General features: G+C 43.3%; 1 protein-coding gene across 1 annotated transcript in view; it reads right to left on the reverse strand.

The window, feature by feature from the left end:
- Positions 1-26,930, reverse strand: part of csmd3b (CUB and Sushi multiple domains 3b) — a 1,478,622-nt gene that overhangs the window by 314,376 nt on the left and 1,137,316 nt on the right. The window contains exons 21-24 of the mRNA XM_080194817.1: positions 24,891-25,047; positions 17,326-17,517; positions 8,536-8,662; positions 4,374-4,576 (exon numbers count right to left, since the gene is read on the reverse strand). Coding sequence (XP_080050943.1) covers positions 4,374-4,576; positions 8,536-8,662; positions 17,326-17,517; positions 24,891-25,047 — 679 coding nt within the window. The remainder of the gene's footprint in view (positions 1-4,373; positions 4,577-8,535; positions 8,663-17,325; positions 17,518-24,890; positions 25,048-26,930) is intronic.

A 26,930-nucleotide genomic window follows, 5' to 3' on the forward strand; every position in this document is an offset into this window, starting at 1 on the left:
TTCTCCACGCCCTGCTTATGTTTCCCTCTTGCTTTCTTCCTGACACATAACAATATATTTCCTCATTATTTTTGAGTGATGGAGCAACATAACAATTTTAACACAACGGATGATGTTTTACCACCGCAAAAACAAAAGCTGAATCTTCGGAGGACACCAACTTGTGACATTACCACTGAGATTGGGATTACATTCATGTTTCATCACTCGTCTCAATGTGTATGGTCAGTGAACAGTTGAGATGTATCGTGGCGTGCTGCAATTTTTCAAGAAGGTTTTTAAATTTCAGTTTTTTTTTGGCCACAGACACTAACACTCAACTTTGTAAAAATCTTTAAATATCAAAAAATGTTTCATCCGCTCTGAAACTGATGAGTACGTACCAACGAAGCAAATAAATGGTTCTGCATATTTTTTGAAAAAGACCTTTTATGTTATTTACAATAAGATTGTGCACAGCTCATGGACAAGGCGTTCTTTCCAAATTTGCTTGCGTGCTGTGACAAGCTCATTTTCTATTGCATTATCACCACTCTTAAATTCATCAAGGAATTTTAAAAAATGGCAAGTCAATTCCAATTGGCTTGAGGTGTTGCCTTGGAGGAGAACTTGCAGTTGGCTGCACTCTTATGTATCGATTGCCCTTGTCCTTCTAGATGGAAGTGGTCGTGAGTTTAGAAGGTGCTGTCTAAGGATTGGTGGTGAATTTCTGCAGTGTATCTTGCACACTGCTGCTACTGAGTACAGGTTATGCAGGGGATGGATGTTTGTGGATTTGGTGCCAATCGAGTGGGCTGCTTGATCCTGGATGGAATTACAATTCTCAGATATTGGGCTGAATGGCAGTGAGGAACAATATTCTCAGAAGCAGAGACCTTGGAAAGGAATGTGGGAAAGGAAGGCAATATCTGAAGGATTGTGTGCATTACTCAAGATGGAGCCATTTGGACGTATCAGAACAAGTGTAGCAAGAGACTAGACATACCCAGGCAGATGATCAGAGGTTTGTGCTCTTTTTGCTAAAGACCTCACTCCTTGTAGTGCTGCTTTCCTTGCCTTGTGAGGAGCCATGAAAGTCACTGTGGCGTTCAACTCCTTTGTCTCTGGTTCCTTCCAAGGATTAGACATGGCACATTGATGGCATCTCACAAGCAGCATGAAAGGGTGTCCAATTTGTGAGAGCTGGGCAGTATGTATAATTTCAGACATATAGGTCCTCGCAGGTACAAAAGGCAGCAGGCTTTACCTCTGAGTGAATTCCCACAGGTGGACATCACTGGCTGCACACACGTAGCTATCAAGGCATTCAGTAACTGGCCAATGAGATGAATTAACAGGAGGGGTTTCCATTCTGTCAACATTCAAATAGTCTGAAGCCACAATAAGAGCTTGCTGCAAGCGTGCACTTAGTTTCCTGACAGCTGCCATGACTCCTTCTATCTTCAGGCACTCCAGGCTTCTGCAGTTCTTCAATCCAGACCCCAAACACTTGGATGGGTTTTAAAGGAAAAAGGATGTCCTTATCAGGTGGCCACACACCTTCAACAGTCGGGCAACAGAGGTGATTTCTTGCACCCTCCATCACATCATCTTCCAGAGATGTATGGCCCACAGGAACACTAGACAGATACAGCTCATTGGAGGATGAAGAGGTGGAAGAGGAGAAGGAAGAGGAGGAGGAAATGAAACATGGAGCGAAATGAGTTGCTCTGTCGAGGCACGGAGGTGGTCGACCTCAGCACTTATCTGAAGGGGTTTGGCAGGATTCCATCTACATCTTATCCAGGCATATTTCAGCTGTGCTTCTTCAAACCAGGAGGACTGCATGGTCTGCAATTCACTTCCACCAGCCTGTCAGAAAACTGATGAGAACAGTGGATCCACTCAGGGTTGTATCTTCAATGGAAACGAATGATCCAGCGATCTCATTACCTCACCGCAAAGACCTTCAATTCCCTTTCCCATTGGCTCCCACTTTTTCAGGCTCTCTATTAAAAATGCAAGCTCACACGTTTGAATCTGAAACTTTTTACAATGGATTCCAAACTAAACAAAAAGTACAAATGAAGCAAATCCTAGTGAACATTTCAATGCTCTGCCCAATTTGGCAGCCTCCATTCTCGACCGACTGCACGCAGTGCTCTCCTTGTGGCATCAGATAAGATAGAGGCAGGCTGCTTGTGACTATTGGTAACAGAGATGCAGTTGGCAGTTGCCCTTTTTGTAAAGGTGCAGGTGGGGTCACTTCCAGATGCTGCTGAGCTAGTGTCAATACAGCGAAATCTCCATCATAAGATCCTGCTGTATTGGTTACCCTTTTGTCAGTGGAGTCAAGGAGGCCAATGATGAAGATTCCATTCCAAGAAAAGAGGCACACTCATCTTAATTGGTGACTACTTCAGCTCATGCCTGGTGTTCCAAAAAGGGTGGAGGGGAGCACTGTCTGGGACACAACTGACAACCCCACCGGCAGGATCTGGTCGGAGCTGCACCAGGTGTAACTAAAAATGAGGGATCAACCTGATGATTGGATGAATTGGGTCAAGCAGCCTAAGAGGTCAGCAATGGACAGAGCTATGCAATTCCACAGTTAACATATCTGATCTAAACTCTACAATATTGCTGCATTCAATTGGGAATGGTGATAGGCAATAAAAAACTCACTGGAGGAGGAGGAGGATTCACAAATATCCCTAAACTCAAGGGACATTTCGAGTCCCAGAATCACAGATGCCAGTCCTCAGCCAATTCATTCCACATGATATCAAGAAATGGCAGAAGGCATTAGATCCGACAGGCTTTGGAGCCCGACAGTTTGTAAATGGACTCAAGACTTCTACTCCAGAACTTGCTGTGCTACTCATCAAGCTGAGGCAATAGAGCTACAACACTGGTATCTATCCGGCAATGTGGAAAATTGCCGAGATATGTCCTGTGCGCAAGGATAACCACTCCATCAGTCTACTCTTGATTACCGTAAAGTGATGGAAACAGCCACCAACAGTGCTATCAAATGGCATTTACTTTGCAATAACTTAGTCACTGATGTTCAGTTTGGGTAACGCCAGCTCCTGACCTCATTACAACCTTGGTTCAAATATGGACAAAACAGATGTACCCCAGTGCTGAGGTGAATGTGACTGCCCTTGAAATCAGGACAACATTTGACTGAGCAAGGCAACAAGGAGCCCTTGCAATACTGGAGTCAATGGCATACCTGGCATAAAGGATGATGACTGTGGATGTGGGAGGTCAATCATCTCAGCTCCTCCACTGCAGGAGTTCCTCAGGCCTGTCCTGGGCCCAACCAACTGACTCATTAATGACCTTCCTTCCATCATAAGGTCAGAAGTGGGGATATTTGCACAATATTCAGCACCATTCATGCCTCTGCGTATATCAAAGCAGCCCACATCCAAATGCAGCAGGACTTGGACAATATCCAAGCTTGGGCTGACAACATTCTTGCTGCATGAATGCCAGGCAATGAAAATCTCCAACAACAGACAATCTCACCATCACTGCTTGACATTCGATGGCATTACCATCTCTGAATCCCCCACTATCAACACCCTTCGGGTTATCAACGACTGAAAATTGAACTGGACTAAACTTATAAATACTTTGATTACAAGAGCAGGTGAGAGGGTAGGAATCCTGTGATGAGAAACTTACCGACTCCCCAAAGCTTGTCCACCATTTATAAAGGCACAAGTCAGGAGCGTTAGAGAATATTCTTGACTGAGCTGGGTGCCGCTTGACACAAAGCAGCCTGCTTGATTGGCACCCTGTCCACAAACATTCACCCCCTCCACCATCGATGCACAGTAGCAGCCGTATGTACCATGAACAAGGTACGCTGCAGCAACTCACCAAAGCTCCTTAGAAAGCATCTTCTACACCAATGACCACGACAATCTACAAGGAAAAGGACAGCAGACACAGGGGAACACAACTTCCTGGAAGTTTCTGTGCAGTTGATTCACAGACAGGTGTCACAGAATAAAAGTGCAATGGGGTGAAGTTGGCCGTGTCTGTTCAATAGATTCACCATTTCATTGCGCCAAACTTATTTTCAATGCTTTGCCTTTTTGTTTTTCAGTGAGTCAGGTCATGAACTAAAACTTTCAAAAACAATCTACACAAAGATGCAAACCTTAAATTGAAGTGAACAATGCTCCCCTTTCAATACCAATATCATTTGAAAGAAGAAGATTAATAATTGTTCACTTCCATTAGATTCACTTTCTTGGCACCAAGAATCATATATTAAAACTGCACCAGAAGTATCTCAACATGAGAGAATGCATTGTTAACTTTGTCTCAATAACAGATCTGGTATTGTTACATAATCAAGGACAAATGGTACTTACTTGAAAACTGGACAGCAAATCCTGATTTACTGATGAAAAAGTCAGTATCAAACTGGATTGTGATGAGGTTGAGGGTGCTATGGATGTTGTCAGGAATAAGAGATCCACTGATTTCTTTTAGAAGCATTTCATTCTCAGGAGGGCCATCCCACACTCGTAAAATGTCATGAGATGCCTCAGTGTCGAAGGCAAGGAACTGAAGGCTGTAAAATGGAAACAAAATAAAAACACAACCTACTTTTATGAGATTGTTGCAGTTTTTAAAACATTCCACAATGTGGGGTACATCGAGACTGAGAATACCACATTTACAATCTGTTTTTGACGGGCTCAAGCGCTTCTGCTCTTCCCAGCCTCACAAAATAGATGTTCAACCTCTTCCAAATGGGTCTGTGAGAAGTCTGCAATGATCCCTCGGAAGGAGATACCACTCAAAACCAGGGACAAATGAAAGAATCATGTGCAACATAAGCCTCCCCCATTTGCAAATTAAAATTGCAATCGAGATCCACAACTGGATTAGGACCACAATATGAACATTAAAGTAACCTCCTTCAGGCAAGTAGATACTCATCTATTTACCGGGTTGCCTGAAAATTGCATTAGTTGAATCAACGACATTACCCTGCTTAAATTATCATCTGTCCACTTTGTTGGCAACAAAAATAGGCAGTTTATACAGAAAATCGCTGCACCAGTCCTCTGGAGAGTGAAATACACAATTTTAATTCAAACCTTTATATTGACATTAATGGATTTCAGGGGAAGTTTAACTAATTTGAATTGAATTGTTGATTGTAAAGTATACACTGTTTAATTTTACAGATCGTTTATTTGCTTTCTGTTCACCCTGCCGAGTAGTTGTTGTTAAAATGTGTTGGGGATTTTTTAAAACTTATGTTGAATTCTTCATATTCTAGCACCAGCTACTCTTCCGTGCGTCCGAGAAGATGGCAATTAATGTAAATTTATGCAAAACTTGGGCTGTGAGTTCCGTAGGTTCGGAACTAGGCTAAAATACCTAAACTCATTTCATCTGAGATCCGTACAGCTGACAGAGCGAGGAGAGTTTTACCTCCTCAGTGTTGGCTGGTCTTCCACCCAGAAATGACAAAGTGTTCACCGAGGACAAAGTGCAAATGAGTTTCAGTGTGCCCTTTCCCAGATAAAAATGGTTTTCATATTAATAAGTGTCAGGTGATTATTTCTTAGGGTGCCACATTTCACACTCCAGCAAACAAGCTAGGAGTTACATTTTTCCATTCCCATCACTAATTCTTTGCAATCACATGTATCCTCATGAAGCCACTCGGCATCATTTGATAGTTATGGGCAATTATGACAGTAACACAGACTGGCAAAGGTTATAGCTCTGAAAAACTTCCAAAGCGAAATAGGCAGAAGGGAGAAACAAGGTGATTGAAATGCCTTGGAGTAACTTCATGTGGACAAAAGTGCAAGAGATGGACAACAAGGAAAAGCAACTATAAGTGGCATATAGTCACATCTAAGTTAAAGACTCCAGGTTGATTTGACACATGAATACATAAAACAATATTGACTCAGTTGTGTTGCAGAATAGACTCCCGATACACAGAAGTGTATCAGTCGAACGACAATTTTGGTTTTGTCTGTGATTTGAGGTCAACCCTCCCAGACACGTTACTGCTTCAGTGAAAGGACAGGATATCAACCTTCATACCAGGCCTATTGACAATATCTCTCGAGCCAGCAATCACAAGGCTAACTCAACATCCATCATGACCTCTTAAAACACAGCTTTCCCGACACTATGACCCGGATTTTCACTCCTGGGTCAGGAGCACAAGAATCAGGACATGTCCTGGCTCTGTAAGTCCAACCTGGGAAAAGATGGCCCAGAAGTTGAGTTTTTCATGCCATAGGGCAGGGTTGCCTTGGAGATGCACTAGGCAACTCCTGAACAAGAGCAGAGGCTGACGAATGGAGAGCTAAGCTGGATTAAAAGGCCTGCCTCCATGCATTGGGGCCATATCTCCAGCCTTATTCCTCAAATCCCCTGATCGTCAGACACTCCCAATGCCACCTCATGCCCTGTACCTACCTCCAATGACCCCTCAAACCCACATGCCAACCTATGTCCTTCTGCCCACCCTGCATATCCTCCACACCAACCTATGCCCCTCTGCACACTCCCATGGCACCTCATCCTCCATGCAAACATGTGGCGCCACATACAACCCTAATGGTCCTTCATATCCCCTGTGTCCACTTAGTGCCAACTCATGCAAACCTTTGCCCCTCACCAACCATCCTTTGTTTTTACACCTACCATGCCAACCCAGCCGGTATCCACCATGGGTAGGTCTCAAGACCCATGCAGAAATTAAATAAAATACTGTATAACCTAACTATATATTTTAATTCATTCATATAAACTCATTTGCTACATTTACATTGCTTCACATATATAATGCTACATAACTAACATTTCATTTAATTGCACAACTCTTTAGAATAAAAAGCTTTGGAAATCAAAGGATCTATAACCACTTGCAGTTCCCAATCAAAATTGTGAAGTGACAGGCACCCAAGTGCCATAATGCATGGTTGGACCATCAGTTATGCAGTACTAATTCAGCAATAGAAGTCCTCAGGCTTATGTTAACAGTGTAAACAGCAAGGAATGATTACTTTCAGTACTCCAAACATTTTTTTTCTAAGATTTAATAGGCAGGACTTCAAACGCCTTGATAGCTTGACAGCTCCCTTTTATAGTGGCTTTTGACAGATCCTCGACATTTTGACCGGTGCTTCTCATATATTTCATTTGATGCTTTTGACCATTATTTTAACAGTTGCAATGTATTTATGCACTTTTCACACGTTCATTCCCACTTTTAACAATCCCAATGGGCATCTTACCCCTTCCAAAGGGCACCTTGCCTTGCTTAAAGGTCCTAAAAGTTTTCTGGAACCGTACACAAAGGTGTACTTTACGTCTCCAAAAGTGTACACTTAGATCATAGAACCCGACAGTGCAGAAAGAGGCCCTTCGGCCCATCAAGTCTGCACCGAACACAATCCCACCCAGGCCCTACCCCCATATCCCTACATATTATACCCACTAATCCCTCCAACCTACACATCCCAGGACACTAAGGGGCAACTTCTTAGCATGGCCAATCAACCTAACCCGCACATCTTTGGACTGTGGGAGGAAACCGGAGTACCCGGAGGAAACCCACGCAGACACGAGGAGAATGCGCAAACTCCACACAGACAGTGACCCGAGCCGGGAATCGAACCCAGGTCTCTGGAGCTGTGAAGCAGCAGTGCTAACCACTGTGCTACCGTGCCGCCCGCTTCCTATCCGAAAGAAGCCACAAACTTTCGGCCTGTTCCAACCAGGTCTAAATTGTACACGTCGGGTTCCAGACGTCTAGTACACCAATATCGTACATGGCTGGAGGCAACTGCTGATTTCTGTAGGTAGCTGCCTTTGTGAAAAATGTGTACAAATCCTGGGCACATTCCTACCCCTGCAAAAATAGTGGGTGTCACATTTGGGGGTGGGACTTCAAGATTTCTGGCATTGTCCACTATTTTCACAATGCTGGAAAGCCCCTCCATCATTGTTAAAGCCAGGCTGACAAGCACTTCTCCACAGTCCAATGCATTTATATGGAAGTGAGGAGGCTTCAGTATGTAAATTATGAATGCATAATTTATTTGAGTTCAATAAATTAATACTCAAAGCCTATTATGCCCTAACTGTTTTTCTCCATTCAGATGGCTTGACAAATAGTTTCATTGTAGATGATGGACGAATGAAATTGGGACTGAGTACACTCCAGAGGGGCTCAACAGCAAAAATGTATGATTGTCAATTAAACATCTAAACGCAATATTGTAAAATATGTGCAAACTCAATTACGCACCAGAGTAATTTTTAAACGGAATTGCTGAAATACTTGAGATAATTAGTTACTAAACCGTCTCGAGAAATTATTTCTAAATTATATAACACAATGGACTGGTTTGAATTCTGGAAGTTTTTAAAATGCAAATATTTCAATAAATTATACTGCACTAAACATGAATGGTCCAATTCACACATACTTTCAACTACTTTTTAAAGAATCATGCTTACAGAATAATTGCACTGACAATTCCACAGTACCTGATAATATTTCCTGGATCCATCTCAATTATCCAAATGCAGCGGAGATTATTGTCATATGGAAAAGGGTAACCCGGTGATAGGATCCTTCCAGATGATTCACCTTTGAACTGGCCTCCACATTCAGCTAATAGGGGAATAATATCATATCAGCTAACATTTTGGCAATGTGACAGACTGTGACTTTTGGTCAATTTTCGCACAGAAAGGGAACTGAGTTCCATTTTATTTTCAAAAGCAATACATATTTATATAACTTCTTTCATTGATTACCCTGCCTCCATACTCGACATAAACCTCACACTCATCACGTTGAGAAGTCACTAGTCCTGGTTGCTCAGCAGGGATTACCTGTAACCCCTGTAATCCAACCCAATCCCCAACCCTGTACCCTTCTCCCTCCACCCCACTCCCCAACCCTCTCCCCTTCTCTCTCTCCACCCAAATCCTCTCCCCTTCTCTCTCTCCACCCCAATCCCCAACCCTCTCCCCTTCTCTCCCTCCACCCCAATCCTCTCCCCTTCTCTCTCTCCACCCCAATCCTCTCCCCTTCTCTCTCTCCACCCCAATCCTCTCCCCTTCTCTCTCTCCACCCCAATCCTCTCCCCTTCTCTCTCTCCACCCCAATCCTCTCCCCTTCTCTCTCTCCACCCCAATCCTCTCCCCTTCTCTCTCTCCACCCCAATCCTCTCCCCTTCTCTCTCTCCACCCCAATCCTCTCCCCTTCTCTCTCTCCACCCCAATCCTCTCCCCTTCTCTCTCTCCACCCCAATCCTCTCCCCTTCTCTCTCTCCACCCCAATCCTCTCCCCTTCTCTCTCTCCACCCCAACCCTCTCCCCTTCTCTCTCTCCACCCCAACCCTCTACCCTTCTCTCTCTCCACCCCAACCCTCTACCCTTCTCTCTCTCCACCCCAACCCTCTACCCTTCTCTCCCTCCACCCCAATCCCCAGCCCTCTACCCTTCTCCCCCACCTCCCCAATCCCCAACCCTCTACTCTTCTCCCACTCCACCCAAACCCCAACCTTCTACGCTTCACCCCAAACCTCTATTCCTTTCCTCCCATCCCATTTTCCATCTGCCTTTCCCGCTTGTGAACACAAAGATAGAAACAGAAACAGTCTTGAAACATTAATAAGAGCTAATGTTCATAAGTGAAACCAAAATAATTATTCCAAAACATGCATTTCAATGCACATATGATTCAAAAGCTTGGTTAGTTTTACATTCTTTTGCATTGATTTAGTGGTTTTCGTTATTCATATTTCAATAGTTTGAATAAAAGAACAAGTGTATCCCATGATGGTCAAGATTAAATCTTGGCCACAGAGATCTCGCTCACTGATAGGAGAATCAGTGTGAGCCCTGCAATGCTTTTCCAGAGGAGCTCCAATGCAGCTTCATTCCAATTGGATTACCTTGGCAGCAGAGGCGGGCCCTTGCTGATTCAGCTTACAATCAGATGGAAATACCTCCTCTGCAAGCTACCAGCCAATTAGAGGCCAGCTGTCCTCCAATACCAACAGTGCCACTGGGAGCTGTGGTCACTGCTGGTACTGCAGAGGGGCCTTCACCAGGAATGACCAGTGGATTCCTGAAGATAATTGAGTGTCGACCAGATGAGGGTCCCAGGAAGACAGTCACTGGCGAGTGGAGGTAGGAATGTTGGAAGCCAGGGCAGTGGAGCCCCAGCTTCATGATGCCAAGTCCCTCAATCAAGCACAGAATACCCATGAATGAGGGGCACCTCCTGTAGATGACAGGCAAGCCCATCAATATTTGTCACACAATCTCCCAGATGGTGGGTTTCCTGCCTGCCACTGAATACCAACGATGAGAGATGAGGCTCCCACTTGGCCACTTTAAGGAAATTAATGAGCCTTCAGTCAGGAGATCTACCACTGGTCTTCATCGAAGGAAGGCAGGAAGGTGACAGGATCTCCACCTTGCCACCTCCCACCCAATCCCATGCAACCTCACCTCTCCCCGCTCTGAACTGCCCGAGAGAGACAGGCATTAAATTCTACCCAATACCTTCTGTCATTTGACACTGAACAATATGCATTCTCACTAAATGAGCTCAATGATCAGAATCATTCCGACAAATAATTCTTCAGCATGATCACTTTTTATTGATGCAACAGCAAAACAAATGGGAATGCTGAAAATCTCAGACAAAAGAAAGCAGACCAAGCTGGAAATAGTCAACGGAATTGCCAGGGGTTCGGATAAAAGGTCACAAGCCGAAACATTGCAGGTGGGATCTTCCAGCTCCCCTGTGGCGTGTTTTGTGACAGTCAAGGTGATCCACCATTGGCCACCTGCGGGACTGTGGCATGAGGGTCGCCATCAACAGGACTGGGAAGATCCCGCCAGCTGGAATGGTCGGAAATCCCACCCTGCCTCGATTTCCCTCTTCCCAGATGCTGCCAGGCCGGTTGAGTCTTTCCATTTTATTTAATTCTTTCCTGATCTGATAAATGCGCCCAACAAATTTAATCCCAAATGCTCTGGGACTGACAAGTTACCATTTTTGTTTAAACCTTTATTAGAACTCTATTCGTCCGAAGCAAGCAAGCAACTTGTTATTATAAAAGCTGATCATCCACCCGGAACATATATTCCTTATGAGCCAATAAACCATTTTCTTTTCAATGCATCTTTTGATTTCCTCACTGATCAAACACAAATCATTATGAAATATTCTAAAAGTTGAATGCCGATTTCAAACTAATTTGTCTTTGTGGCCGTGAAGTACGCTTGGTTCAATTATTTTGAGCAAGTGATTTTTCCGTTGCCAACAGCGATGAATCCAGTCGTATGACTACACACATTGTTAAACGGAATGAGATAACGTCCAAGGGAAAAATAAAAGATTATTGTTTGACCTTCAGTATTGAAAATATGCAAAAAGCATAAACCATGAGAAAGAATAACTGCAGACTATCCAAAATATCTTGCTGAATTACTGAACAGCACAATGCTGGTGTATTAAATTAACATTTTTTACAGCATTTGCAGTCATTTAACATCTCTGCTTATCAACATTTTTAATATTCTTAACTTGCAGACGTTTAATTAATGGGTCCACTCATCCTTGCTGCGGCACAACATACTTTACATATTTAGTTAATTAATTTCCTCCTCTCTTAACTTCCCCTTTAAGGACGGCACAGTGGCAAGCACTGCTGCCAGGCAGGTTTGATTCCAGCCTTGGGTGACTGTCTGTGCAGAGTTTGCACGTTCTCCCCATGTCTGTTTGGGTTTCCTCCGGGTGCTCCAGTTTCCTCCCACAATCTAAAGGTGCGCAAGCGAGATTGAATGGCCATAATGAATGGTCCCCTTAGCGTCAGGACGAACAGCAGGGTATATATGGGGACAGGGGCTGGCCGGGATTGTTGTCCGTGCAAGCTCAATGGGCCAAATGGCCTCCTTGTGCACTGTCGGGATTCTATGATTCCATGTCTCAGAATCATTCTTCCCCAAGTAATTCATTCTTATCTGACCAAGATGGAAACCTTTACGTTGCTTTCTGCCATGACTGAACCATAACTGACCAATAAGAGGTAGCAGAGGTTGGACATTCCCACTTTAGTTCCACCCAATGCATGGCTAATTTCTCATCTTTGGACAGCAGCTTTTCAACCACTTTAGTTTGCGTTCAAAAACTAACCATGTGGATAAAAGCCTGACATTCCATGTGGACCATAAGAATGTGCTGCAGCTATAAATGCACTGTGTTACTTTGCATTCGCGACAAACTGCCTTCTTGCAAGAGAAAATGTCTTGATAGGTGTCTGATCTGCTGTTTAAGCTGCGCACTTGAATGCACAAACAAATAATGAGTGCAATCACAGCTCACAGGGTACACATTTGATTACAATATCATACAATTTATTAAAAATAAAGCATCATCCTTCAATATTTATGACTTCTACCTGGCACTTGCAACCTCTAATACTTTAATGGAAGACTGTAAGCATGGTTGGTTTCACTAACAGCACCACAACATTAAAGGAGCAACTGTCATTAAATATAATGCACTCCAATTTTTTTATTTCAGACTTTAGGTAAACAAACATCACTCTGCAACGATACACTGATTTTTCATTCTCTGTCCTAGTTTTCCAGCGTGAAATTTGATTTGAAGGCAGAAAATGCTGGAGAAACTTGAGCAGATCTGGCAACACACACGGAGAGAGAAACAGAGGCTGTGATTCTCCTCAATAAAAACTAATTGCTGCCACCAGTGGGAAAACCAGAGTGTTTCCCAGTGTTAGGTGGAACTGAGCCATCTTTACAACGTAAAGGTGCAAAACAAGCCGGCCAGCCTGGCTACACAGAGATCGGGGCAACATTTCGAAAGGATGCCCTGATGACAGAGTGCAGTGCTAGGTGTCTCTGCCACCCTAATGGAAATAGCAACCCCACTATGGAAAAGGCGAACAACTCCTCCACTTTTCAATAGCGTGACAACCTGCTCAACCACCCCTCCCCCCATCACTAAATGTTTGGGATACCTCTGCCCATCCCCCCACATGAGGGTGACCCAAACAGCACCCCCACCATCCCCCAGCTGGAGGCCTGACCGCAACCCCAACAAGCGAGGTGCTCTGAAAAGACCCTGCCCTATCAGGCCCCTCCTTCAGCCCCAACATTGCACTGCCCCCTGGCAGTGATACCCTGGCAGGGACACAGCATGGCACTGCCAAGGTGTCGAGGGTGCTGAGAGAGTCTCTTCTATGGCAAGCTACTTCCAGTCCAGTCACACTATTCCAGGCTAGTGAAGGCTCACCATGGACAAAAAAAAAATCCACAAGCGTCTTGAGATCAAAGAACAAGTCTGTTTAGCAACATTGCAGTTAAGAACTTGTATGTTTATAAACACTGCAGTTAGAGAAGCTTTCTGCCAGTTGTGAAATTGCCAGACTTGTCAATCAAGAGGCTATTTAAGGTACTGGAGTGTGAAATGTAACGGAAACTAAGTTTTTCGAAGCATTTTCGCTTTCCAGGAAGGCTCAGAGATAAGGAACATTCAGTGTCAAAAGAATGGGGCTAAGTGAACAGTTGTGGTGAAAAGAGGAAGCTCTTCAGACTCACTGAATTATACCAACATGGAACGGTTTGAACAGCTCTGGAGCTGTCAATCAAGGCAGCTCAAAGTGGTCTATCTGGCTGCACCCTTGCCTCATCGTGGCTACAAAAGGAAATCCCCCTACAAAATCTGACATCTCCTATCAGTCAGAGGACTTCAAAAGGGATGGCTTGGTAGCACTGCTGCCTCAAAGTGCTAGGAACCCGGGTTTCATTCCCAGCTTGGGTCACTGTCTGTGTGGTGTTTGTACATTTTTCCTATGTCTGCGTGGGTTTCCTCCAGTTTCCTCCCACAGTCTGAAATGCATGCTGGTTAGGTGCATTGACCTGAACAGGTGCTGGACTGTGGTGACTGGGGGGATGTCACAGTAAATTCATTGCGGTGTTAATCTAAGCCTCACTTGTAACTAATAAACAAACTTTAAAACTTTCAAAAAAACACACACTTGGGGCTTCTAAGAGAAAGTAAGGGAATCCCTTCTATAGAATGGAGTGCTGCAGTGATCTTTATTGTGTCCAGGGGTCTGGATAGTACATCAATCAGCCACTTCACAGGTTTTACAGTATGCAGATAAGAATGAAGATTTTAACAGAAAGTTGTCCGAGATTACCATCAGAAGAGTGGCCTCTACTTTCTCACGGCTAGAAGGGGGTCATCAAGCCATGAGACCCACATCCAGTGGTGCCAGGAAGGGAGAAATTCAAGGTCAACTCCTTGCCCCACCCAACCCCGAGGTTCATTGTGGGACCATCCCTCTGAGGGCTGGCAGCAGCAGAGTGGCACATTGGCACAGAACTTACCTTCTTGCGTCCCCCTCTCCCCGCCCGGCCCCAAAGTCCAAGGCACCAGGTGTACCCTTGTCATGATCTGTACTGTTTGGCCCCCACTGGGTTTTCTACCAGGGGTGGAGGGGGTATGACAGCGTACCGGGATGCCAGGGAACCCAGCTGCAAATCCGGTAATAACATGTTAATTTGATTTTAATTGTATTCATGAGGTTGCTGCCCACTCTGGTTCGGGACCTGTTCCCATTTTTGCCCTCACACCTGATTCAATGGGCTCGCGTTGAACTCACCTGCAGCTGGTGAGAACAGAGAATTACCCGGGGGAAGAACTCCCCCAAGCCCCTGCCGATGTGTTCAATGGCAAACACGACTAAGAATATGGCGGGAGACCTAAAAATCCATTTCACACCGGTGTGAAGTTACAGTGGGATCTTCCACCATAGCAGGGTTGGAAAACCCACTAGAGGCCAGTGTGAAGCTTTTTCTGCATCCCTTTAATGGTACAATTCCCCCATACCGGATTCTCCACGGTACTGGCAGGAAATACGTTTGGAACAGTGTGGCATGCAGAGGTCAGGACTCATCTGAATAATGCCTGGAGCTGCCCTTAACCTCGAACCCTGGAACACCACAGCAATGGATCAGGGTGCATCTGCAGGCAGACCTTCCAGTCGAGGTGTCCTGCAGGAGGTCCATCCTCCAAACTCAGAACATTCCTGGAGATTTCTCATCACTTTCAGGAGGTCCATCTTTGTTCTGCAATGCTGGGTCAGTGACGTTTGATGCCTTTTCAATATGGCGCCCAGATACGACAGCAGACCATTCACCATCCAGACCTGCCCCGCCCGCCCCCCAAAGAATGTAGTGTAAGTATGCATAATTAATTAGGTCAAGGCCAGAAAATCTGGTGTATTTTTCCACCATCCATCACAACGGGAAACACTCCACATTGTCACCCCTGCCATGGTACTTAGTCTCAAAATGGGAGAATCCTGTCCAGAGTTAATTCAAACCCCCATGACTCTTCTTCAGATTTCACTTGTTTGGTTAAATATCGGAATGCTGATGCACTGCCTCAGTTTGTCCAGGTAATATGTCCCGGCTACACACTCCCATTTTAAAAATGGTGGTTGAATAGCTTCCATTTTAAAATCCCGCAGAGTGCCGTGCACACTCAGTGCTGCAAAACTGAACATTCTTTTCTTCCACTGCTCACAAACATTCAACTTTTGCTTGTCACATCAAGAGATGAATTTTTGACTCCCTTCTACATTACTCTAAAAATACTAATCTTACTAGCACACTGTTCTTTCAGTGCAACCTTCCCTTTTCCTCCACTCCTTTTATCTGTCGAGATTTTTTATACAAATGTCCTCTGCAGTTGAATAATGGTTGGAACTTCATACCAAGAGAAACCAGCAACAAGGGTGAGACTCATCTCTTTAATGAGCAGTTTGACTGGGCACTTAACTGTCAGAGTCAGAACACCATTATTACTGTAAGATGTTGGGCAGAGCTCAGTCGGTCATCTGAAAGTATTTGTAATTTTAGGTAGTTCCACAAGAAATATTGATTAGCCAATGGAAATATATACATCAGAAAGGGCCCAAGTTAGGAGCTGCCTCCAAATACTTTCTTCTACGCATGGCTCTGCCCAACACTACACTGACTCTTAGGTGCGGGTCATGTCACACAAGAACATAAGTAGTAGGAGCAGGAGTAGGTCATCTAGCCCTTCGAGCCTGCCCCGCCATTCAATAAGATCATGGCTGATCTGAAGTGGATCAGTTCCACTTTCTCCCCATAACCTTAATTCCCTTGTCTGTCAGAAATCTATCTACCCGTGACTTAAATATATTCAACGAGGTAGCCTCCATCACTTCAACGGGCAGAGAATTCCAGAGACTCACCACCCTTTGAGTGAAGAAGTTCTTCCTCAACTCTGATCTAAACTGAGCACCTCCCCCACCCCGCCCCCCGCCTTATTTTGAGGCTGTGCCCTCTAATTCTGCTATCCTTTCTAAGCAGGAAGAATCTCTCTACCTCTACCCTATCTAGCCCCTTCATTATCTTATATGTCTCTCTAAGGTCCCCCCTCATAAGCTAACCCCCTCATCTCCGGTATCAGCCCAGTGAACCTTCTCTGCACTCCCTCCAAGGCCAATATATCCTTTTGCAAATGCAGCGACCAAAACTGCACGCAATCCTCCAGTTGCGGCCTCACCAGTGCCCTGTACAGTTGCAAGTTCTTCTTGCATGTGTGTTACTGTACTCAGTATTTCATTAACATTTCATGTGCCAAGCCCTCACACTAGAATTATAAATTCCCTGATCCAATCTCTGAATCTAAATGTGAACGATGAACGATTTAATTTTCCATGACCAAAATATATAAAGTGCAGTAAGACAAATGATGATTTATAGAAATAGAGAATGATTCCTTCTCTATGAATGGCATGTTTTGTCTGTATAATGTGCAAGAAACAATACTTTTCATTGTATGCTAATACATGTGACAATAATAAATCAAATCAGATCAAAGATGATCCATATGACTGATAGGCTGTGCAGGATTCCCACATGGCTGTAATTTTGACATCAATCAAATAATTAACTCTAAGTATATTTGGCAACATTAAGTACAGAATTTGATTCCTATAGAAAATATGATCAACTTTTAATTTTTTTAGTTATTTATTTGCATATAGGATATTTGAGCATTAACATGTAAATATGCATTCTGGTTTTTGGTTCATGTGCCTCCTTGATTTATCATAAGCTGTACAGTTGGTGTTGTAACACCAGTTCATCATAAAGCTACAGGTTTCGGCAAGTTTTCTGTCCTTCATATACATTCATCGGACTTTTCCTAAACAGTAACGATTAGAACAGTCAAGTGAAGTTTCTTACCAATGCATGATGGAAGGGTGTAATCCCAGGCTCTCCTTTCCCCAGTCATACATTTCAGCGTGCTGCTTCCGTGTAGAGTGTAACCTGGATTACAGCCATAAGAAATGGTGCTGCCAGCAAAGTGGCCCTGGTCACTGATTTTGTATCCAAACTGAGGCACACCAGGATCTTCACAGTGAGAGAGCTCAAAACCTGTGACGGGGGCACAGAACAAACTGAACTCACTGAGCCGAGAACATCTCATCTTGACAGCATAAATGGAAATGGCAGCACACATAACATCAAAATTCAAAGATGAGCCACTCAAGAAATAAAAGAGACTTATCCACTTGACCAAGAAATTATATCAGAATAATTTTTCACATGGTAAACTAGAATTTATAAATACTTCAGTGCCAGGTTATTTCAGAGTCAAGATGTGCTCCTGGATAATATAAAATTGTTCAAGTCTCAGATACTCTTTGTTCTTTTAATTCATTCCTCCTTGTTTATTCCTTGGCAAATGGAATTTAATGTTGGCAAGTGTGAGGTGGTCCACTTTGGTAGGAAGAATGGTAGGAAGGACTATTACTTACGTGGCGAAAAACTGCAGCAGGCGACGGTGCAGAGGGACCTCGGGGTCCTTGTGCATGAGTCGCAAAAACCCAGCTTGCAGGTGCAGCAGGTGGTCAGGAAGGCGAATGGGATGCTGGCCTTCATAGCGAGGGGGATTGAATATAAAAGTAGGGAGGTCTTGCTGCAGCTGTATAGGGCATTGGTGAGGCCGCAGCTGGAGTACTGTGTGCAGTTTTGGGCGCCGCACCTGCGCAAGGATATTTTGGCCCTGGAGGGAGTGCAGAGGAGGTTTACTAGGCTGATACCGGAGTTGAGGGGATTGAGCTATGAGGAGAGGCTGAATAAACTAGGCTTGTACTCGTTAGAGTTTAGAAGAACGAGGGGAGATCTCATTGAGACGTATAAGATGATGAATGGGATGGATAGGATAGAGGTGGAGAGACTCTTCCCGCTCAAAAAAGACAGTAGGACTAGGGGGCACAGCCTCAAGATAAAGGGGAGGCGGTTTAGAACGGAGTTGAGGAGGAACTTCTTCACTCAAAGGGTGGTGAATCTCTGGAATTCTCTGCCCGTTGAAGTGGTGGAGGCTGCCTCGCTAAATATTTTTAAGAAGCGGGTTGATGGGTTCTTGATAAGAGAGGGGATTAAGGGTTATGGGGAGAGGGCGGGAAAGTGGAACTGAGACACAACAGATCAGCCATGATCTTATTGAATGGTGGGGCAGGCTCGAAGGGCTAGATGGCCTACTCCTGCTCCTATTTCTTATGTTCTTATGTTCTTATTTAACTCAATGAATTCATCAAATTTTGAACTAAAAATGAGCAGACCTTCACGTACTCAAGTTTTTAACAAGAATATGATCCTGACCTCATGCGGTAACACGTTCAGCTTCCAGCACAAGTCATTATAAAGCAATCTGTATGGGTCAAACTTTTCCCCTTTGTGGAGAGAGACTTTGCAGCTCTGAAGCAGGCAAGATCAGTGTGTACATGTGGGATTACTTTCGGAAGCTTTCTTGTCAATTCTTGTTGCCAGCTGTGACTCATCGGATGTTACTAAGTCAGAAATTTGGGGGTTTAACTCTCGCTCCAGAACCTGAGCACAAAATTGTGGCTGACACCTAGTTAAATATTAATGGTCTTCAGCACCATCAAAGCCTGGAAATGTTCTTTCTATTCACCAAGGACAGGGGCCTTGTGTGTGAATGTATGCAGTTTCTAGCACACAAAAGAGAGCCACACTGTGGGTCTGACTGATAATATTTATTTGTTTGTCAGTGTAACTCTTTGCAAAATCAGGATTCTCTACTAAGTGCTGGCCAATCATAGACTCGTATGTGATATTGGACATTATGGGGAGAACTTTCTCGTTCTGTCTGCCACGGGAATCGTAACGGGTGAGAGGCGGACCACGCACAGATTCGTTGACCTCGGGTGGGATTTTCCAGTTTTGGGGCGAGCACGGCTGGAAAACCCCACCCCACGTTCTGAAATTTGCAAGCACGGCGAGTTGAATACACTCAGGAGTTTGGCTTGTTGTGAACAGCTGAAGGGGCATGCTGTTCGATGCCAGTGTTATTCCATTCTCCATGATGGTACCTCTGCCAATCAGAGTCCACTTTCCAACCAATCAGCACCCTCTTTTCATACAGTGTAAATTATGCTCATTTTGAGATTTGGCCTTCTGGCAAATCTGTCCCATCAGTGCAAGACTAAAAGCATGTGTCTTTTTTCAGCAATACTCTTAACTATTACTCGGAATGAGATTCCCTGCAGAAAGTTTGTGGAATTGAGTTCTAAATTATTGTGCAGAATTTCAAGAGTAACAAGTGCTGATAAAGGTGAAAGTTGGCATAGAGTTACAGGTGGTTGAGATTTAAACACATGCTTAAAATCCGCTTGAGAAAAAATGGTTTTGATGCATAGACGCCTGGCACCGGTACTGGTTAAAGAGAGAACTATTTCAATTAAAACAGGCTAGACAGATTACCTCTGCTGAATTGCTCCTTAGGTGTATTGGTGAGATGGATTAGACACAGTAAATGAGTGGAGTTACAGGGATAGAGTGGAGCAGAGGGCCTGGGTAAGATCCTCTGTCAGAGAGTTGGCGCAGACTTGATGGGTCAAATGGCCTCTTCTGCACTGTAGGGGTTTTTTTTAAGTACCTGCTTCCTTGAGCAACTTGCTGTGGAAATAAATAATCCCAGGTACTTAATGCGTTTTATCACGAATGGGAAGAGGATCAGGCCTGGTCGTAAAGGACAGCAATGTCCTCAACAACAACAAAAAGAACAACTTGACCCAGAAGATCAGAAAGTAGGATGGGTACAGATAGAAATTAAAAATAACAGGTTCAAGGTTGACAAAGTACTGATGGGACTAGTTTATAGGCCAATAAACACAGTTATTTACCAATGAACAGCACATTAAACAAGAAATAATCAAATGTTTTAACAAAGGCAGTGCAATAATCATGGAGGATTTGAATCTCGTATTAGGTCAGAAAACACTTTAATCAAGGAAAATGGACTAAGAACATGCTGGAAGAGTTTGTGTTTATCTTAAAAGGCATCGTCCCTTAAAGGCTTAATTCAAGCGTTGCTCCTGTTCCCAGAAAAGACAATGATCAGGATTCTCCCCCAAAAAATTCTAAGTCCCCAATTTGCATGACTTTTTTAGTGCAATTTTCAGAATGAATCTCCGACATACAGAGTGCCCGAGTGGAGAAGGGATAAAGCTATTTTATGCCTAGTAACATATAGTGAAGATAGGTTTATTTAGTAATCTCAAAGTAAAATATCCTCTGGGAAAAAGTGATCACAACATAACTGAATTCCATGCTAAGTTTGAGAGTGACTTACTTGACTCCAAGATATATGAAGTAAACATGGTCAATTACATTGGTATGTGGGGAAGAGTTTGCTTATGTTATTTAGGTAAATAGATTAAAATGTGTGGCGCTACATAAACAAGCAGGAAACATTGAAAGAAGCCACTTAAAATTTTCAGCAAGTAATTAAAGTAAACATTGTTCCCTTAGAAATGGAGACAGAAAAAATTATCTTGCGGAATGAAGAAATTGAACAAATATGCCACAAGAGTCAGTGCTAGGGTTTCAACAATTTAACATGTATATTAATGACTTAAACAATGAGGCCAAGAACAATGTATCAAAGTTTGGAGATAAAACAAAGCTGAGCGGAAATGTATACTCTGAGGAGGATGCACTGTCAGCAAGTATTGTGTGCAGTTTTGGTTTCCATATCTAAAGACGACAATAATTGCCTTGCATGTGCTACCATGAAGGTTCACTTAGTTCCCCATGGAATGAGAACAATGACCTGTAATGGGAGATTGTGTAAATTGGGCCTATTCTCCCTGGACCTTGTTTCAGTGAGTTCACCTCTCATTCAATCAACATTTTGAAGGTGTTTAACAGGGTACACACACAAGTTGTTTTCCCCTGGCTCGGATATCTAGAATACAAGAGCACATTTTCAGGTTAAGGAGTTGCTCATTAAGAGCTGGAATGAGGAGAAACTTCCTTCAATCAAGGATTTGTGAATCATTGAAAACGTCTACTCTAAATTACCGAAGATGATCCATTGTTGAGCATATTCAAAATGAAGATAAATAGATTGTTGATCCCTTAGGGAATCACAGGGTACAGGAACAGGGATTTTCAATTTTGGACTGGAAACTTGATCGATAGTTCACGTCTAGGTGCTGACTCCACATAACATGTTCCAGATACACCCAACACGATTTTCAAAGAACCAACTAAAAGCAGCCAACAGCCTCACTGTCCAATCAAGGACAACAGGTAGGGTTGAGGTTGAAAGATCCCCAGCACTCGGTGATTGGCAGTCCCAAGATGGGGACTGCTGATTTATGACGGTGAAAGAGAGATTGCCTCGACATGGAGACATAGTTTGAACAAAAAGAGGTCAGCGTTTAAGTTAAAGTGACTGCAGATGTCAAGCTTGGATAGCAAAGGAGAAACCCCTCCATGGGACGGAAAGCAGCCACAATGGTGTCTTGGCAGCTATTGTGTCGGGGAGCGGGGGGAGAGCGAAGGGGTCCCTCATGTGTTCCAACGCGTTACCTCCTTACATCCTGTCCTGAGTCAGCTACATGAGCCTGGACATGGGTCAGGTTGATGCAGACATCCTGCATTCCCAATTGAAAATCAGAAGTCAACAGAAAAACAGAGCGGGATTTTATGGACATGCCCACTCCAAAACCAGAAAATCTGACCAAAGATTAAAGGAGCTTTGCATGGTTTAGCCCCGCTTGTTATGATTCTCGTGGCAGGCAGGATGGGAAAATTCTCCCCCGCTAATGTTTCCCATGGATCGTAATGATTGGCTTGAGTTGGATGTCCTCCAGGAAGCAGTGGGCAATTGACCCAAAGAGTCACTTGCAATGAAAATGGCTCCGGATCACGATTGTTCTGGTGAACCATCTCAAGAGGGCTGGGGGTGTGAAATAGCACACCGCTCCACTTCTGATTCAGACCCCATAACAATTTCAAAATCCCAGCCAGGCAGCAGGCAAGTGTATAAAAATGAGGTTAGTTATAATTACATATTATATATGTTATATATAGTTATATATAACAATTAGTTATAATTGTATTCATTAGCAGAGCATGCACAGGGGACTGTGTGCTCTACAGCTGCTCCTATTTCCCACATAAATCATCAGTGAATATGAAGGTTTTTGTTGTATCTTTTGAAGAGCAGCAGTGGGTTTCATGGAGTTTGTCGGCAGCTTTTTCTGTAAGCAACATCATCAAAAAAAACACACAAGTGGTCATTTATCTTGTGTGTTGCTTATGGCACCTTAACAGGTACAAATGAGCTTGCCCTTTTGTCGATGTAGCAAATAACAATGACCTTGATCTGACTGGCCGCTCGTGCCCCACGGCTCCTGCAGCAAGGACAGAGAATTTGGCACCCAGACAAATCTCCGTTCACCGCAACGGGTCCAAAAACTCCCGCCAGCATAAATGGTCGTTATTTCACACATAATTAATCGGCTGTGATGAGCTTTGCATGCGAAACGTGCTGCAATATCTAAGTTCTTTCTATCGTGGGCAAAGTGACAAGTGAGAGCTGTTGGCAGCATTGGGACTCCAGCTAATATCAGTTTGGTGTGACACCTTCTAATGTTATGTCATAAAACATTAAAACTATAGTCATTTTTCGTTTACGTCTCATAGCGCAATGTAAATCTACCCCTTTCATCACCAATTTCTTGGCTAGAATCCTTGACGTTATGATGTGTTTTTGTCAATGTCATCTCAGTTCAAATAGAATTGAAGTTATTTTTCTGTCTGATACATGAATGAATGGGTCTTTCTGTGGTAAAGGTTTTAAGATGCCTTAAATCTAAGAATCCTTCAACTTGAAAGGCATGGTTGAAATATTACATGACAAATAATGCTCCTACAGGTTTCACGGAGAAATATTGCACAAGATATACATCACAGCAGAAGATGTTGTACTTTGGAAATTCTCTTTCTGACCTTCCAAAAAATCCAAAAGAGAACTTAAATTCTGAGTGAACAACTAAAAATAGCTTGGTTAAAATTGATACGGGGCACAATGGTTAGCACTGGTGCTTCACAGCACCAGGAACCAGGACTCAATTCCAGCCTCTGTATGTGTGAAGTTTACACATTCTCCCTGTGTCTGCGTGGGTTTCCTCCAGTTTCATCCAAAGACGTGCGGGTTCGGTTAATTGGCCGTGCCAAATTACTCCTTGTCAGGGGACTAGCAGAGTAAATTACATGTGGTTATGAGGATAGGGTGGGATTGTTGCTGGTGCAGGCTCAATTGGCCAAATAGCCTCCTTCTCCACTGCAAGGATTCTGTGATTCTATGTCATTGGCTAGAAGGCGTTCAAAAAGGCCTTCTTTCGTGGGACTGGGATTGCAACATTTGCAAAGTTAACCAGATTTATAAATTCTATTAAATCTACAGTTAACAAAATTGACAATTTGATTGCCTAAGGATAAAATGCATCAGAATAATTGCATTCTCGATTATTTTGCATTGAATTCAGCATTAAATTCACCATGTAATGGCTGTTCGCAGAGCTCAGCTCAACAATCATTATCTTCCATGAACTCAGATTATGTTAAAGATAAATCAAACTCATGAGGTAATATTTAGAAAACACTTATTTCTTTAGTGATATAAATTGCACTGAAACTGATTCCTATATGATTTATTTATGATATTGTCCATGGATGTCACACTATAAGATTTCGAGTTGACCACATGGAATTTTCAAAAATGTGCACCAGGTAAACAAGGGTTTGACTGTGAAAAAAAAACTTTTCCTTGTCCTTCTCTGTCCACATCTGTTCAGTTTACCTGAAGGAGGCAGCCACGACAACCTTAGTGAGAACTCTCATCAAGTCCAACAGGATTATTTGGAATCACAAGCTTTCGAAGCATTGATCCTTGTGATTCCAAATGAACCTGTTGGACTTCACTTGTGTCTTGTAAGACTTCTTCCTGTGCCCACCCCAGTCCAACATTGGCATTGCCACGTCATGACCACCGTAATGGAAGAGACGCTTAACTCATTTGGATCATCTCACCCACTAACCAAACAAGATTTTTTAAAGAGCCTTTGAAGAAGACAGTACCCCATTTAAAGAATCTTTTATTTTCAAGTAGTTTCAGCACGCTAAAAGGATGTCTTGAATGACAGAGCCTTTTACGTTTTGATCGAAGCTAAACAAAGGGTCAAGGTCTGCTCAAGTGAACTTTACTCATCGAAAATTAATGAAAAAAATTTCCAATGTAACAGCTGATCTATTAGAATTGTGCCGGTAATAATTTATTTACATGACTTTGGAATTAATGAATCACTATCACAACTGTAAATTTCAACTGGGCACAGAATTTGTACTGCCTAAAATCTGGCTCTTATACACAGCAAACAGTATAATGAGCTCCCCTGAAAATACAACACAAATATGGTTAAAACACTCACCAGTGTAAACGAGTTGGAAACCTTCATCAGTTGCTTTGGAATCCGTATTGAACTCCAGCCACAGGTGATTGGATGTACTGCTCAAAGTTATCCCCGTCATCCCAGTCCCAGAGAAAGCCCCGAGAAGATGGGCATAACTGTCTTTTCCATCATAAATCTAACAAGAGGAACACATTAACAGATAATTTCACATTAGATAAATTGGCAGATGCAGAAACGAGAGTAAAAATAGAGCCAATGCAATAGAAGAATCACATAATTACTACATCATGTTAACGTTCTGATTAGGCATCATGGGGCAGAGATGACAATTGGCTCTTTAGACTTTAAACTTGTACAAAAATATGAAAATCCTCTCTTGTGAGCAAAAGTCAGTGATGAAACTGATAACACAAGGACCAGTAAGAAAAGGCTTGTCACTCCACAGGGCTGCCCATGCTCATTCTCTTTCCTTCATGCCTTTGTGCCAGCATCCAGACTTTCTGAACTCGTTGTGATATGTTGAATGGTCTCTGATAAGCAGGTAGATTGCTGAACAATGGAATAATTGAAACATATTAAAACTTGCAGCAGCCAGTCAGCACTGATTCCCATCTTCCCTTCCAAAACTTTCTTAGCTGGATTTATGCAGAAATCTTTGACCCCCACTTCTATTTTTTGTACCAATATCTAACTGGGCGACACTGGTTCTCTTTTTCAATGTTATTAGTGTCGCAGGTGGACTTACATTAACATTGCAATGAAATTGCTATGAATGCCTCCTTGTTGCTCCACTCCAGTGCCTGTTCGGGTACACTGAGGGAGAATTTTAGTATGAACAACGCACTTAACCATCACATCTTTTGGACTGTGAGAAAACTGGAGCACCCGGAGGAAACCCACGCAGACACGGGAAGAGAATGTGTAAACTCTGCACAGACAGTGACCCAAGTTGTCAATCAAACCCAGATTCCTGGCACTGTGAGGCAGCAGTGCTAACCACTGTGCCACCGTGCCGCCCTGCTTTATATTAACAGAACACATCACTTGAAACTCATGCCTTAATGGAATTGGAAATAATGCTGATGATGTATCTATGTATCATTGAGGTTTTTTTATTCCAAAGGAGAATAGTTTGAAAAGCTTACTTGTTTTGTATGATAAGATGTGATTATGGAGTGAATGGTAAAATTTTCCATGATTTCAAAAGTGTGTCAAATCATCTCTGAATGATAATGTTTGAAACTTGGCAAAGAAAAGCTGCATAACGTGAGTGGGATTATCCGTTGACTTGCTAGTGTTGACCACAAAAGTCTTGCAGGCTCAGAATGTGTAAAATGGGTTCGTTATCCATTTGGAGTTGTACGGTATGGGGTGGGAACCAAAATTCGCCAGGTTTCTACTACAAGCAGTAATGACCAAAATCACTGACAAGTGAGAGCAGCTAAGTCTTCCTCTAAGTCTTCCAGTTGTCCCCTTGCGCTCTCTATTAAAATACAGTTTTAGGGACACTTCGAGGCAACGTTGAGAAAGCCAGCACACACACATTCTGTACACCGAGTCGTAGCTTTGCCAAATGGCAACTATTGTGAACCAGTCCATAATAGATATTTGAAAGTTCCAAAGGTCACACCAGTGAGGATGGCTTGATTAACAATTAACACATTTTTATTTGACGATTTTACAAAAATATTGTCCTCTACTTCATCCTCATAAACATGCGACCGTGTCTCTCCTGGCATAATTCCAACCTCGCTAGCGGACAAGGCATCTCTGTCATAGCTATACAGAGATGTTGCACCGCACTGATGATATCAAACTTATTTGAATCATCAGTGTGAACTCCAAGAAGTTTGCCATGGGCATCGGCACATAACACGGCAGTTCACGGGGCGGCACGGTGGCACAGTGGTTAGCATTGCTGCTTCACAGCGCCAGGACCCGGGTTCAATTTTGGCCTTGGGTCACTGTCTGTGTGGAGTTTGCACATTCTCCTTGCGTCTATCAGGGTTTCCTCCGGGTGTTCCGGTTTCCTCCGCAGTCCAAAGATGTGCGGGTTAG

The sequence above is a fragment of the Carcharhinus amblyrhynchos genome, chromosome 8 (assembly GCF_965287045.1).
Source record: "Carcharhinus amblyrhynchos chromosome 8, sCarAmb.v2.hapA, whole genome shotgun sequence".
NCBI lineage: Eukaryota > Metazoa > Chordata > Chondrichthyes > Carcharhiniformes > Carcharhinidae > Carcharhinus > Carcharhinus amblyrhynchos.